At 36.0% G+C, this 12743-nt stretch overlaps 1 protein-coding gene and 1 pseudogene across 5 annotated transcripts in view; one reads left to right on the top strand and one right to left on the bottom strand.

Annotated features, from left to right (window-relative positions):
* TPR (translocated promoter region, nuclear basket protein) overlaps nucleotides 1-12743 on the top strand; it is a 68372-nt gene that overhangs the window by 33886 nt on the left and 21743 nt on the right. For all 5 annotated transcript variants that reach the window (XM_035722386.1, XM_035722385.1, XM_035722383.1 and 2 more), the window contains 9 exons: nucleotides 1758-1895; nucleotides 1987-2118; nucleotides 3134-3264; nucleotides 5040-5250; nucleotides 6246-6389; nucleotides 6724-6922; nucleotides 8049-8254; nucleotides 8460-8521; nucleotides 12341-12549. In XM_035722386.1, the coding sequence (XP_035578279.1) occupies nucleotides 1758-1895; nucleotides 1987-2118; nucleotides 3134-3264; nucleotides 5040-5250; nucleotides 6246-6389; nucleotides 6724-6922; nucleotides 8049-8254; nucleotides 8460-8521; nucleotides 12341-12549 (1432 nt within the window). The remainder of the gene's footprint in view (nucleotides 1-1757; nucleotides 1896-1986; nucleotides 2119-3133; nucleotides 3265-5039; nucleotides 5251-6245; nucleotides 6390-6723; nucleotides 6923-8048; nucleotides 8255-8459; nucleotides 8522-12340; nucleotides 12550-12743) is intronic.
* Nucleotides 9509-10824, bottom strand: LOC113932925 (annotated as a pseudogene).

The raw sequence follows: 12743 nt of genomic DNA, 5'->3' as shown, positions 1-12743 counted from the left end.
TTTGTTCTAATTGTCAGATTCCAAACTAGATTCAAATGGATTACAAGGATGACCAAATGAGAACTCTGACTCTGTTAAAAACTTCAATTTTTAAAAGCAAAAGCAATTATAGGAAAAGAAAACGGTTCATTCAGAGGGCACATGTGTGCTTACAGGTTTCTTCTGTGGCCTTTTTCCAAGTTTAACCACCAAGAACTTTGAAAGCTGGCAGGTCTGAGTACCCCTGGTGACTGTTCTTTTCACTTTATCAAAAGTGAAGCTAAAAAACCACTTTATCAAAAGTTTGAGCTAAAGAACCACATCAGCTGACGATGACAGCAGAGGGTGGCAGGGCTGAGAACCTATTATTCATTCCCAGGCTGGTGGAGAGGGAGTAAATGTGGTTCTAAAACTAAACAAGGGAAGTCAGAGACTTTCCTACCTTACCTGATGGCTTCTGGCCAAAGCAAGGAAGTGTCATAGAAAGTGTTGAGTAGTGATGGCACACAAAGGCATTTGAGGAGGAGGAAGGAAAAAGCAGCACCCCTCGATCAAGGTGGGGGGAGAAGATATAGGCAAAGTCCTGAATTCCTCACCAAAGGCTGATTTCAGAGGGGTTTACAATCTATGCTTCGGCCAAGGGTGGTAGTGGAAAGTGAAGAAAGGACAGTGGCGTTGTGGGGGAGGGCATTATTTAAGACCTAAAAGAAGAAATCACGCACACACACCCAGCAGTAGTCCCACAGTCTGTGACCTGAAACCTTCATACCTACCCTGGCAAGCCACCCCAAGCTAGAAGGCTATTGTAGGGAGAGAGAGAGGCAGGGAAGCAAGGGAAGGAAGAGGGAACGAGGCAGAGACCCTAGGCCGTATAATCAGCAGCAAGGTGATTGTGCCATGTGTCTTTTCACAGTTGAGTTAGATGTGCCCCACTGGTTATGATGGGACTCAATTTAAATATACTTTCCTGATCCCAGAAATTTGGCTTTGTGGACAGTGGTTACACTTGACAGGGTGATTTGTTACAGCATAGCATATATTTCAAATGGACAAAAAATTAATATTATTTACAGTATCTTAAGTTAAATTGCCTTTGAATGGGAACTTCCTTTCTAGTACTTTGAGGTCTACAAGACTTACCTAGAAAATTTACTACTGTGGGAAATGAAGACTGCTTCAGTCGAATGGTGAGGAGGGCCTTTGGTTTCTTTTTTTGATTCATTGCTGTAACTTTGGCCTGAGCCATAGCTTTGAAAAGGGTGAGGGAATAAAGTAATGTGTAAACAATGGATAATTACACCCAGTGAGAACAGAAAAGAAGTTCCTCACAATTGAACAAATATTCAGTAAAATTGCTCACAACCAAAGTGATGAAACAACTGAATGAAATGAAGAATTTCTGAACAAGGGGGGAGGGGACTGAGGACAAAATAACATCATTTTAAAACTATTAATTCAGTATACCAAGAAAAAGAATAGATAAAGATTAATAGAGATCTGGATTAATGTTTTTACCAAGTGTTAGTACTGATTATTTGTTGGTGGGATTTGTAGTATCTTTTCACTTTCATCTCTATAATTTCTTGGATTTGTTTAAACTCTTTGTAGTTAGCTTGCATCATAGAAAAAGAAACATGTAAAACTTCCAAAAATTTCCATTTTAAAAGCTGACATTCAAATCCTTTTTACTTTTTGTAGGGAAGATTAGGACTGGTAGGAAAAGATAGGTCTTCACCTAATGTTGGATGTTGGTGTACACATGTGTTTGAAATCTTTAGGTAACTGCAAAAACAATGGCCCAGCATGAAGAACTGATGAAGAAAACTGAAACAATGAATGTAGTGATGGAGACCAATAAGATGCTAAGAGAAGAGAAAGAGAGGCTGGAACAGGATCTACAGCAGATGCAAGCAAAGGTTTGGAACTTACTAATCAAGAATAGAGTCATATTTAATAATAATAGAGTTTTTACATCAGATGTTAAAAAAATACTGACACTATTTTCAGGTAAGGAAACTGGAGTTAGATATTTTACCCTTACAAGAAGCAAATGCTGAGCTGAGTGAGAAAAGTGGTATGTTGCAAGCAGAGAAGAAGTTACTAGAAGAAGATGTCAAACGCTGGAAAGCACGGAACCAGGTATAAATGCAATTAAACATGGAAACCTTGATTATTAAATAATAGGGCAACATTTAAGAAGATAAAAATATTTGATTTTTTTTTTTAAGAAATGGCTAATTTCCTTAAATTCCAAATTTGTGCTTTTCCTTTATTTCTAAAATATTTTTGTGCATAATAAAATGGATTTGTCTAGTCTGTTGAAGCACTTTAAAAAGACTTGTTCACTGGAAACCTTGGGGAGACAAAACCATTTAACATGGTTAAAAACTCCAGCTCTAGTTTGAAACAAAAGCTTGGAAATCTGCCTTGCCAGCTGTTAGTTACATGATTTGTGAGAGCTCCTTAATCTTTCTGAACCTATTTTTCTCATTTGTAAAAATGAAGACATAATGCCACTTTTCATTTTACAAAAAAATTTAATGTAAAACAGTCACCTGGCATCTAGAAAATGGTCTAGAATGGTAACTGTTATTATCTGTATAGGATTGTCGAATTTTAGAGCCCATTTATTCCTATTTTTGTTACATAGGCAATCTGAAAAATCAAGAAAGTAGGGTGATCTTCCCAAATCTAGATATATTTCCTAAATTTTGCTGCTCTCTTTCCTGGCTAATGGAACTGTTACATTTAGAATTATCTTCATATTTTTGTTTCAATTGTAATTATTTATAGGCATTTTTTTCCTTATAAATGTCACTTTAGTGAAAGATATTTAATATTAAAAGCTTATAATTTCTTTGGATTCTTTTATTTGGCTCCTTTGTAACTATTTTGAAATATTTGTTTGCAGTTGTGAAAAAATAATGCATAATGACATTTACTTTATTTCTCTTTTCCATTTTGGCTAGGCTTTTTAGCTAAACAAACCAAAGCTTCAATCTTATTTTGTAGTTTGGTGCTTGATCACCATGCATATAAGACATTTTATGTAAACGTAATTAGATAATGGTGTTGTTTTATTAGCACATTAGTTTTATAGCACATTAGTTTCATAAAACCTATAAAACCATATTATGCATTTTTGCTACTCTAGCATCTAGTAAGTCAACAGAAAGATCCAGATACAGAAGAATATCGGAAGCTCCTTTCTGAAAAGGAAGTTCATACTAAGCGAATTCAACAGTTGACTGAAGAAATTGGGAGGCTTAAAGCTGAAATTGCAAGGTAAATGGAAAGAAGCCTTAAATTGTATATTAGTATAGGAATTCTTAAGCAAGTTTATTTCTACTCTTTACGTATTGACTCTCCAAGGAGTGCTTCCTGAGTTTAGAAAGAATGAAACATGCTGGAGCCCTTTCCCAATTTAATTTTATGTGGCTTTCCCAATTTAATTTTATGCCTTTATATATGATTATTACTTTTTAAAAATCTATACCTTTGGTTTTAAACTGTTTCTAAGTCAAAATAACTTTTGCAAGTAGGTTTCTCTTCTTTTGGTTAGTGTATATTTATGAGTATTTTGAAAGTGTTTAACAGAGGTTTTTAAATTAGAAATTTTTTTAAATGGGGGCGTCTGGGTGGCTCGGTCAGGGTGTCTGCCTTTGCCTCAGGTCATGATCTCAGGGTCCTGGGATCAAGCCCCTCATCAGGCTCCCTGCTTACCTACTCAGCCGGGAGTCTACTTCCCCTCTTGCCCCTCCTCCCTGCTCTCTCTCTCTCTCTCTCTCTCTCTCTCTCTCTCTCAAATAAATAAATATCTTAAAAAAAAAAAAAGGAATTTCTTTAAATGAACTTATAGTGAACTCTTACCCTTTGAGAGTTAAGAAATTTAGGGGTGCCTGGATGGCTCAGTTGGTTAAGCATCTGACTCTTGATTTCAGCTCAGGTCACAATCTCAGGGTCATGGTCCCAGGGTCATGAGATTGAGCCCTGCATCGGGCTCCACACTCAGCCAGGAGTCTGCTTGCTTTAAAAAATAAAGTTAAGAAATTTAATATTAAAATTAATGTTTCTGATTTACCTTCTTAAAGTTTTTATGTCATTTGTTTATGTCCGTCCCTACTTCTATAAAGCTTGACAGCTTACAGATTTTTCTCATCTATATTCTCTTTTTTTTTATAACAGTCTGGCATTTTGAGTAGGAGAGATAATACCTAATTTCAAAGATGAGGAAACTAAGATTCAGAAAGGTACCCAAGGTCACAGTTAGTAGATGTTAAACCCATACTCTTAATTCAGGTCATCTGACCTCAAATTCAGTTTATGATAAAATACAGGGGTTGGCAGACTATAACCTGCATGCCTGTTTTTGCACAGCCTGTAAACTAAGAAATATTTTCACATTTTTAAATTGCAAAAAAGGAAGAACATTGTAAAAGAAGAACATGTGATAAAGACTACATGTGGACTACAAAGCCTCACTTAACTTACTCAACACCCAGTATGGTAGAAAGAGTGTAGATTTTGATATCAGGCAGAAGTAGATTAAAATCTGTGTACTAACATTTGATTACTGTGTAAAGTTGTGCATGTCACTTAGCCACTGGTAGCTCAGGTTTTCTCTTCTCTAAAATGGGCATGTATGCCTTTATAATAAGCAAATAAAGTTTTCTAAAGGACTACAGATTCATAATTTAAGGAATTATCTTTTGGAGTATGTGTTTTAGGATTTCAAAACACCAAACATAGGGGCGCCTGGGTGGCTCAGTCGGTTAAGCATCTGCCTTCGGCTCAGGTCATGATCCCAGGGTCCTGGGATAGAGCCCCGCATCGGGCTCGCTGCTCCACGGGAAGCCTGCTTCTCCCTTTCCCACTCCCCCTGCTTGTGTTCCCTCTCTTGCTGTGTCTCTCTCTGTCAAATAAATAAAATCTTTAAAAAATAATAAATAAATAAAAAATAAAATACCAAACATACTAAAGCATACAGTAATATAAAGGATTTTAAAATTTTAAAAAGTCTCATTTATCTTTCTCTTTTACCCCATTTTTTGTTTGTTTAGATCAAATGCATCTTTGACCAACAACCAGAACTTAATCCAGAGTCTAAAGGAAGACTTAAATAAAGTAAGAACTGAAAAGGAAAACATTCAAAAAGACTTAGATGCCAAAATAATTGATATCCAAGAGAAAGTAAAAACCATTACTCAAGTCAAGAAGATTGGGCGTAGATACAAGACTCAATATGAAGAACTTAAAGCACAACAGGATAAGGTATTTTGAAGTAATTTTCCCTCTCTCTATATATATATGTTCATATATGTGTATATATATATGTAATTTTTGGCATACAAAATTTTTTATATACATAAACATTTATATACATATTTATAAACATATATAATGATTCCTCAAAGTCTTATTTCTTTATAATTTTTATTATTGGTCTTTAAAATGTGAACATGAGTGTAAGCTTACATTGATATCTTTATTTGGTTTTAAAGATTTTCTCTTTAATATGCCTCAAATTACACTCTAAGTTCATAAAGAAATTTAGTAAATGCTAGGTATTTTTAGTTTAGTTTTCCAGTCTTAGATATTGTCCCTTTTCAAACCTGTTCTTGGAACTCACTGCTGATTAAAATTGTGTATATCAAAAAATGATAGTTCTTTATAATCAGGCTTTATTTATAGTGTTACATCAATAGTGTACGTTAACCACCTATCAAAGAGAATTTTTTAGTTCTTACTACATTTTGAATCTGAATAAATTCCCAGAAGTAAAAAGCTTGTATGTTGACTTAATTTTACATATTTAGCACGTGTTAGATTAGAAAATATATTTTAAAAATCCAAAATTCTTACCCCTTGGTGTTTACTGCTATTAGCACTTCATTAGTGCTAATAGTATGCTTTTCTTAACATATGTGTAATGTGTTTTTCCATAGAAATAAGATCATTTGTGTATTTTTGTATCCTGCTTTTTCACCTTACTCATTACTGTGAAAATAATTACTATGTCAAACATCCATCTACAATGCAGCATCATTTTGATTAGATGGTTAATATCCAATTGTATGGAAAACCCTAACTTATTTAACTAATACCTTACCTTCAGGCAGTAGAGTTACTCCATAGAAAATTGATTTATGAATACCCTTTAAGATAAATTTCTTTGCATAGTTGTAATTATTTCCTTAGATGAACTTTTAGATGTGGAATTACTAAGTATAAATGTGAAAGTACATTATTACTGCTTGTCATCTTAGGTCATGGAGACCTCCGCTCAGTCTTCTGGAGACCACCAGGAACAGCATGTCTCAGTCCAGGAAATGCAGGAGCTCAAAGAAACCCTCAATCAAGCTGAAACAAAGGCAAAATCACTAGAGAATCAAGTAGAAAATCTGCAGAAGGTATAAGTGTGAGAGTAGTGAAGACTGTATGTCCCTAATTCCTTGCTTGTCAAATACTTGAAGAAGTATATGTTAAACACTAACTCTTTCTCTTGTCATATGGAAATATATAATCTTTTTTATGTATATTTATCCTTTATACATGAATGACTCATGTATATAAGTAGTATCCAATCATCAAGTATCCACTTTAATGGTGGTTTGACCACCATTTTACATTTATACTTCCATTTAATCTAAATAAATTAATAAGTTACATTTTAATTCTGTCTGACATACAGTTTATATTGATTGGATTGAATTACATGGTGAATACTTTGCTTTTCTTTAAAAGACATTATCTGAAAAAGAGGCAGAAACCAGAAATCTGCAGGAACAAACTGTGCAGCTTCAGTCTGAGCTTTCACGACTTCGTCAGGATCTTCAAGATAGAACCACACAAGAGGAGCAGCTCCGACAGCAGATAACTGAAAAGGAAGAAAAAACAAGAAAGGCCATAGTAGCAGCAAAGTCAAAGATTGCACATTTAGCTGGTAAATTTCTGTATATGCTAAAGTTTGAACTTTGATAGTGAAAGTTGGCTATTTGATGCAGGCTTAAAATTAAATGGGAAAGAAATAAGTAAATACTATAAAGTGATTTCTGTGCGTGTGCTTTAAATATTAGGGTGGGATGCCTGGGTGGCTTAGTTGGTTGAGCAACTCTTGATCTCGGCTCAGCTCTTGATCTCACAATTGTGAGTTCAAGCCTTGTATTGGGCTCCACACTGGGCGTGGAGCCTACTTAAAATATATATATAAGGCTTATTTAATTAGACACAAAATTAAAGCAGTCTGAATTTTCAAATGATGAGGATGTCTCTCATCTATTTATGAAGTCTTTCCTAATTGTTGGTTAGTAATAGGAAGTACTGCTGTCCTGCTTTGTTGTATAACTGTTAGTACCTTCTGTTGGTGATCCTTTGGGTCTACAGTGTGTTGTTCAGAGGCCTACTGTAAACTCCTGCATATCATTGGATATTACCAGCCCAGTGATTTTTATTTGCCTCAATTCTCTGAGGGGCCCTCAAGCCCTTCAGGGAGAATATCATGCCCAGTTTGTTAAGGGCCCAGAGCTGCAATGTTCTGGACCTTACTGCACCTTGCTTGCTGTTCTGCTTAGTGAGTAGGTAGATAAAATGCCCAATCAGCTAGGTTTTATTGTAAGCAATTTTTAATGATCTGTAATACAGTGTTTCAGCAATTTCATTAAAAAAAAAGTTACCTAATTATTTTTTAGTATGTGCTTTAGATTATATGGAATGAAAATTTGGCAGTTTTGGCAATTTATAATATCTTTGTATTTTTAATAATATATTGAAATACTAAAGGCCATGTAAAAGGACTTCGGACTGCAGTTTATGGATGTCCTTTATGAAATCTTAGAGAAATTTACATATTTTTATGTTGTAGTAATAAGTACATTTTATATTGGAGTAATACAGATATATTTAGAATTTTGCTTATTCAGATATATTGTGTATCAGGATTAATTGTAGATATTAAAGCTCAGGAATAGAATCTGATAACGACCTTAGTGTACCTATTGAAATGCACAAATGTTCTTTACATTCCAGTGTTTGATTATAATATTAATAGAATCACATGGTTACTTCTTTAGGTGTAAAAGATCAGCTAACTAAAGAAAATGAGGAGCTTAAACAAAGGAATGGAGCCTTAGATCAGCAGAAAGATGAATTGGATGTTCGAATGACTGCTCTTAAATCCCAGTATGAAGGTCGAATTAGTCGCTTGGAAAGAGAACTCCGAGAGCATCAAGAGAGACACCTTGAGCAGAGAGATGAGCCTCAAGAACCTACTAATAAGGTGGTCAGCTAATTCTGTGTGTAGATAACAAATCATTCTGTCCTTGTACATATTACTTGAAGGTATCTGGTGACTTAGAAGCCTTTGTCAGTGAATTGGCTAAACACAGTATACAGAGAGAATTAATAAAAGTAAAATATTTTGATAGCATTGTTTAGTGACTTTTGTAGGGCAGGCAAAGTAATCCATAGTTTTCTTTTTACAGGTCCCAGAACAGCAGAGACAGATCACATTGAAAACAACTCCAGCTTCTGGTGAAAGAGGAATGTGAGTTTTAGTTCTTTTACAGTTTATTAATCTATTTTTTCTTTTAAAGTCAGGCAAGAGTTAGTGATCTTTGGGGAGAAAACAAATCTATATTATAAAAATATGTACTAAAGAGCTGTTTATCTGTGCAAAGCTTCACCATGTAGTTGCCAACCCTTTTTTCCAGAACTCTTGTTTCTAGCATACTTTCAGTCCTATCAGGTAGAGCTTTATGACAAAAAACAAGGTATCTTTCATCTTTTCGACTTCTAAGAGGCTACTGATTTTCTCTGTGATATTATGTGATAACAAATTTAAGAGGCTAGGCTAAGACTTGAGTTCAGTGATCAACAGTTGAATACATTTTACATTGTCAGGAAGAACCATTACAGAGCATTTCTTACGTAGTTTTTAATGCTTAAATTCAAAACTTCTTCAATAAGAGTTTTAAAATATTTAGTGAACGAAAAATAAAGAACTATATAATTTTTTTTTTTTACTTTGTCTAAAGTACCCAAAGCAGCGTTTGGAAAAATAGAATTAATAGGGTCTGAGTTCATAAGTCGATCATACTTGCTGAACACTTATTGAAGAAACACGTGGTACATTTTTTTTAAGTTTTATTGAGATAAATTAATAACCCCCACAATTCACCTACTTAAAGAGTACAACTCACTGTTTTTGGGTTTTTTTATTTATTTTTTTAATTCCAGTATAATTAAAATACAGCGTCATATTAAAATGTTTTAGGTGTACAATATAGTGATTCAGTGATACTATATGTTACTTAGTTGCTCATCACAATTAGTGTACCTTTTTTTTTTTAAGACTTATTCAGCGTCATGATCAAACTATTACATTCAGCAATCAACAGCATGGGTGCAAAAAAAAAAAAAATCTACATCAAAACTCTTTGTTGGAATGCTTTACACTTTCCACAGAATAGAAACTAAAATAACCTGTTATACAACTAGTCACAAATACAGTCCTCGAGTTTTTTGCCCATACACATGAGTATTGTCTAAAACATGTCTTCTTTGTAGCAGCTAGGCCCTGCCACCACTGTGCTTGGCCGAGTTCACAAATCTTTTGTAACCTGTAGCTTCCCTGTCACTTCTCTGGCTCTCCCCTCCTGCTAAGCCTTGTTGCCTGGCAGTAATTAAAACCTTCTGCCGCTGCCGTAGCTACTGCTGCTGCTGGAGCCACCATAGCCACCTTGGTTTTGTGGTTTGGCAAAGTATTGGTGCCTACCACCATAGGGGCCAGAGCTTCTGCCTCCAAAATTTCCTCCTTTCATGGGTCCAAAATTTGAGGATTGATTGTTGTAATTGCCAAAATCATTATAGCTTCTGCCACCTCCAAAGTTGCTTCCATCATTACCAAATCCACCATATCCACCACCACCTCGACTGCCACCAAAGCCACCTTGACGACTGAAGTTCCCTCCACGACCAAAGTTGTCATTCCCACCAAAACCACCTCCATGACCACCACCAAAGTTTCCAGAACAACTTTGACCTCTTTGGCTGGATGAAGCACTAGCCATCTCTTGCTTAGATAGGGCTTTCCTTACTTCACAGTTGTGGCCATTCACAGTATGGTATTTTTGAATGACAGTCTTGTCTACAGAGTCATGGTCATCAAATGTTGCAAAAGCAAAACCTCTCTTTTTGCCACTGCCTCCATCAGTCATGATCTCGATCACTTCAGTTTTCCCATATTGTTCAAAATAATCTTTTAGATGATGTTCTTCAGTGTCTTCTTTAATGCACACCAACAAAAATCTTTTTCACAGTTAAGTGGGCACCAGGTCTTTGAGAATCTTCTCTTGAGACAGCCCTCTTCGTTCTTTTATTTTTTTTTTTAAGATTTTATTTATTCATTTGACAGAGAGATAGTGAGAGAGGGAACACAAGCAGGGGGAGTGGGAGAAGGAGCAGCAGGCTTCCCGCAGAGCAGGGAGCCCGATGCGGGGCTTGATCCCAGGATCCTGGGATCATGACCTGTGCTGAAGGCAGACTTCTAATGACTGAGCCACCCAGGCGCCCCCCGCCCTCTTTGGTTCCACAACTCTTCCATCCACCATCCACCTTGTGTGGCCTTGCATTCATGCTGCATCCACCTCCTCCACAGTGGCATACGTGACAAACCCAAAGCCTCTGGAGCACTTGGTGTTTGGATCTCTCATTACCACACAGTCCGCAAGCGTTCCCCATTGCTCAGAATGGCTCCTCAGACGCTCATCGGTTGTTTCCAAAGCTCAGACCTCCAATGAAGAGCTTCCACAGCTGTTTAGGCTCTTTGGGAGACTCCGACTTAGACATGACAGCAGTGGGAGGGGAGACTTTAACGATGCTTACTCGGCGGCGTCCATAGGCAGAAAGGCACAATTACAATTAGTGTACTCTTAATCTCCTTCAGCTGTTTCATCCCCTTCCCCCACCTCCCCTGTGGTAACCACCAGTTTGTTCTCTATATTTCAGGGTCTGTTTTTTGTCTTTTTTTTCTGTTTTGTTCCTTAAATTCCACATATAAGTGAAATCATACGGTATTTATCTTTCTCTGACTTATTTCCCTTACCCTCTAAATCCATCCATGTTGCAAATGGTAAGATTTCAGTCTTTTTATGACTAATATTCCATTGTGTATATATACCATATTTTCTTTATCCATTCATCTATTGATGGACACTTGGGCTGCTTCCATTGTTTGGCTAATGTCAGTAATGCTGCAGTAAACACAAGGGTGCATATATTCTTTCAAATTAGTGTTTTTGTATTCTTTGTGTAAATACCCAGTAGTGGAATTACTGGATCATATGTTAATTCTATTTTTAATTTTTTAAGGACCCTCCATACTATTTTCCAGAGTGGCTGCATGAATTTACGTTCCCATCCACAGTGCACAAGGCTCCCTTTTCTCCACATCCTTGCCAACACTTGTTATTTTTTGCCTTTTTAATACTAGCCCTCAGAATCATATGTGGTGATATCTCATTGTGGTTTTGATTTCCATTTCCCTGGTGATTAGTGATGTTGAGCATTTTTTCATGTGTCTGTTAACCATCTGTATTTTTTTTTTTTTTTGGAGAAAAGTCTCTTCATGTCTTCTGCCCATTTTTTAGTTAGATTATTTGGGGTTTTTTGGTGTTGAATTGTGTGAATTTTTTTTTTTTGCATGAATTCTTTATATAATTTGTATGTTAACTCATCAGATACATCATTTACTAATATCTTCTCCCATTCAGTATGGCGTCTTTTTCTTTTGTTGCTTGTTTCCTTTGCTGTGTAGAAGCTTTTTATTTTGCTATAGTCCCAATTGTTTACTTTTGTTTTCCTTGCCTCAGGAGACGTAATCTAGAAAAATGTTGCTATAGCCAGTGTCAGAGAAATTACCGCCTGTGCTCTTCTTCTAGGCTTTTTCTGGTTCCAGGTCTCATATTTAGGTCTTTAATCCATTTTGAGTTTATTTTTGTGTATGGTAAGAATGTGGTCCACTTTCATTCTTTTGCATGTAGCTGTCCAGTTTTCCCAACACCATTTACTGAAGAAACTTCCCATTGTTTATTCTTCTTTTGTTACAGATTAATTGACCATGTAATCATGGGTCTATTTCTGGGCTCTCTATTCTGTTCCATTGATCTTGTGTCTATTTGTGTGCTAGTACCGTACTGTTTTGATTACTATAGTATATCTTGAAATCTGGGATTGCAATACCTCCAATTTTATTCTTTTTTAAGATTATGTGGTGCTTTTTTTTTGATAGAGTATATGTACTTTATAAGGGATATTTATAGTAATTTTTTATGAATCGTTATTCTTGCATTTTCCCCTCTGTAAGTGCCAGCACATCAGACCCACCAACAGCCAATATCAAGCCAACTCCTGTTGTGTCTACTCCAAGTAAAGTGACAGCTGCAGCTATGGCTGGGAATAAGTCAACACCCAGGGCTAGTATACGCCCAATGGTCACACCCGCAACGGTTACAAATCCTACTACTACCCCAACAGCTACAGTGATGCCCACTACACAAGTAGAATCACAGGAAGGTAAGTAAAATAGTAACAGATCTGACTGGACTGACGGTTTATTTAGATTTATTATGAGAAGATTACAGTAACTTCAAGGATAAATGAGGCTTCCCCTAAAGCTAAAGTCAAACATATAATAGAAATGGGTAGTTAATATTTTCAAGGGTATGCCTCCTAGGATACTCATTAATGCAGCGCATTTCCTCCCTCCT

Source organism: Zalophus californianus, chromosome 10, assembly GCF_009762305.2.
Source record: "Zalophus californianus isolate mZalCal1 chromosome 10, mZalCal1.pri.v2, whole genome shotgun sequence".
NCBI classification, from domain to species: domain Eukaryota; kingdom Metazoa; phylum Chordata; class Mammalia; order Carnivora; family Otariidae; genus Zalophus; species Zalophus californianus.
Note: the sequence above shows the minus strand (reverse complement) of the source record. Positions and strands in the feature narration are given on the sequence as shown.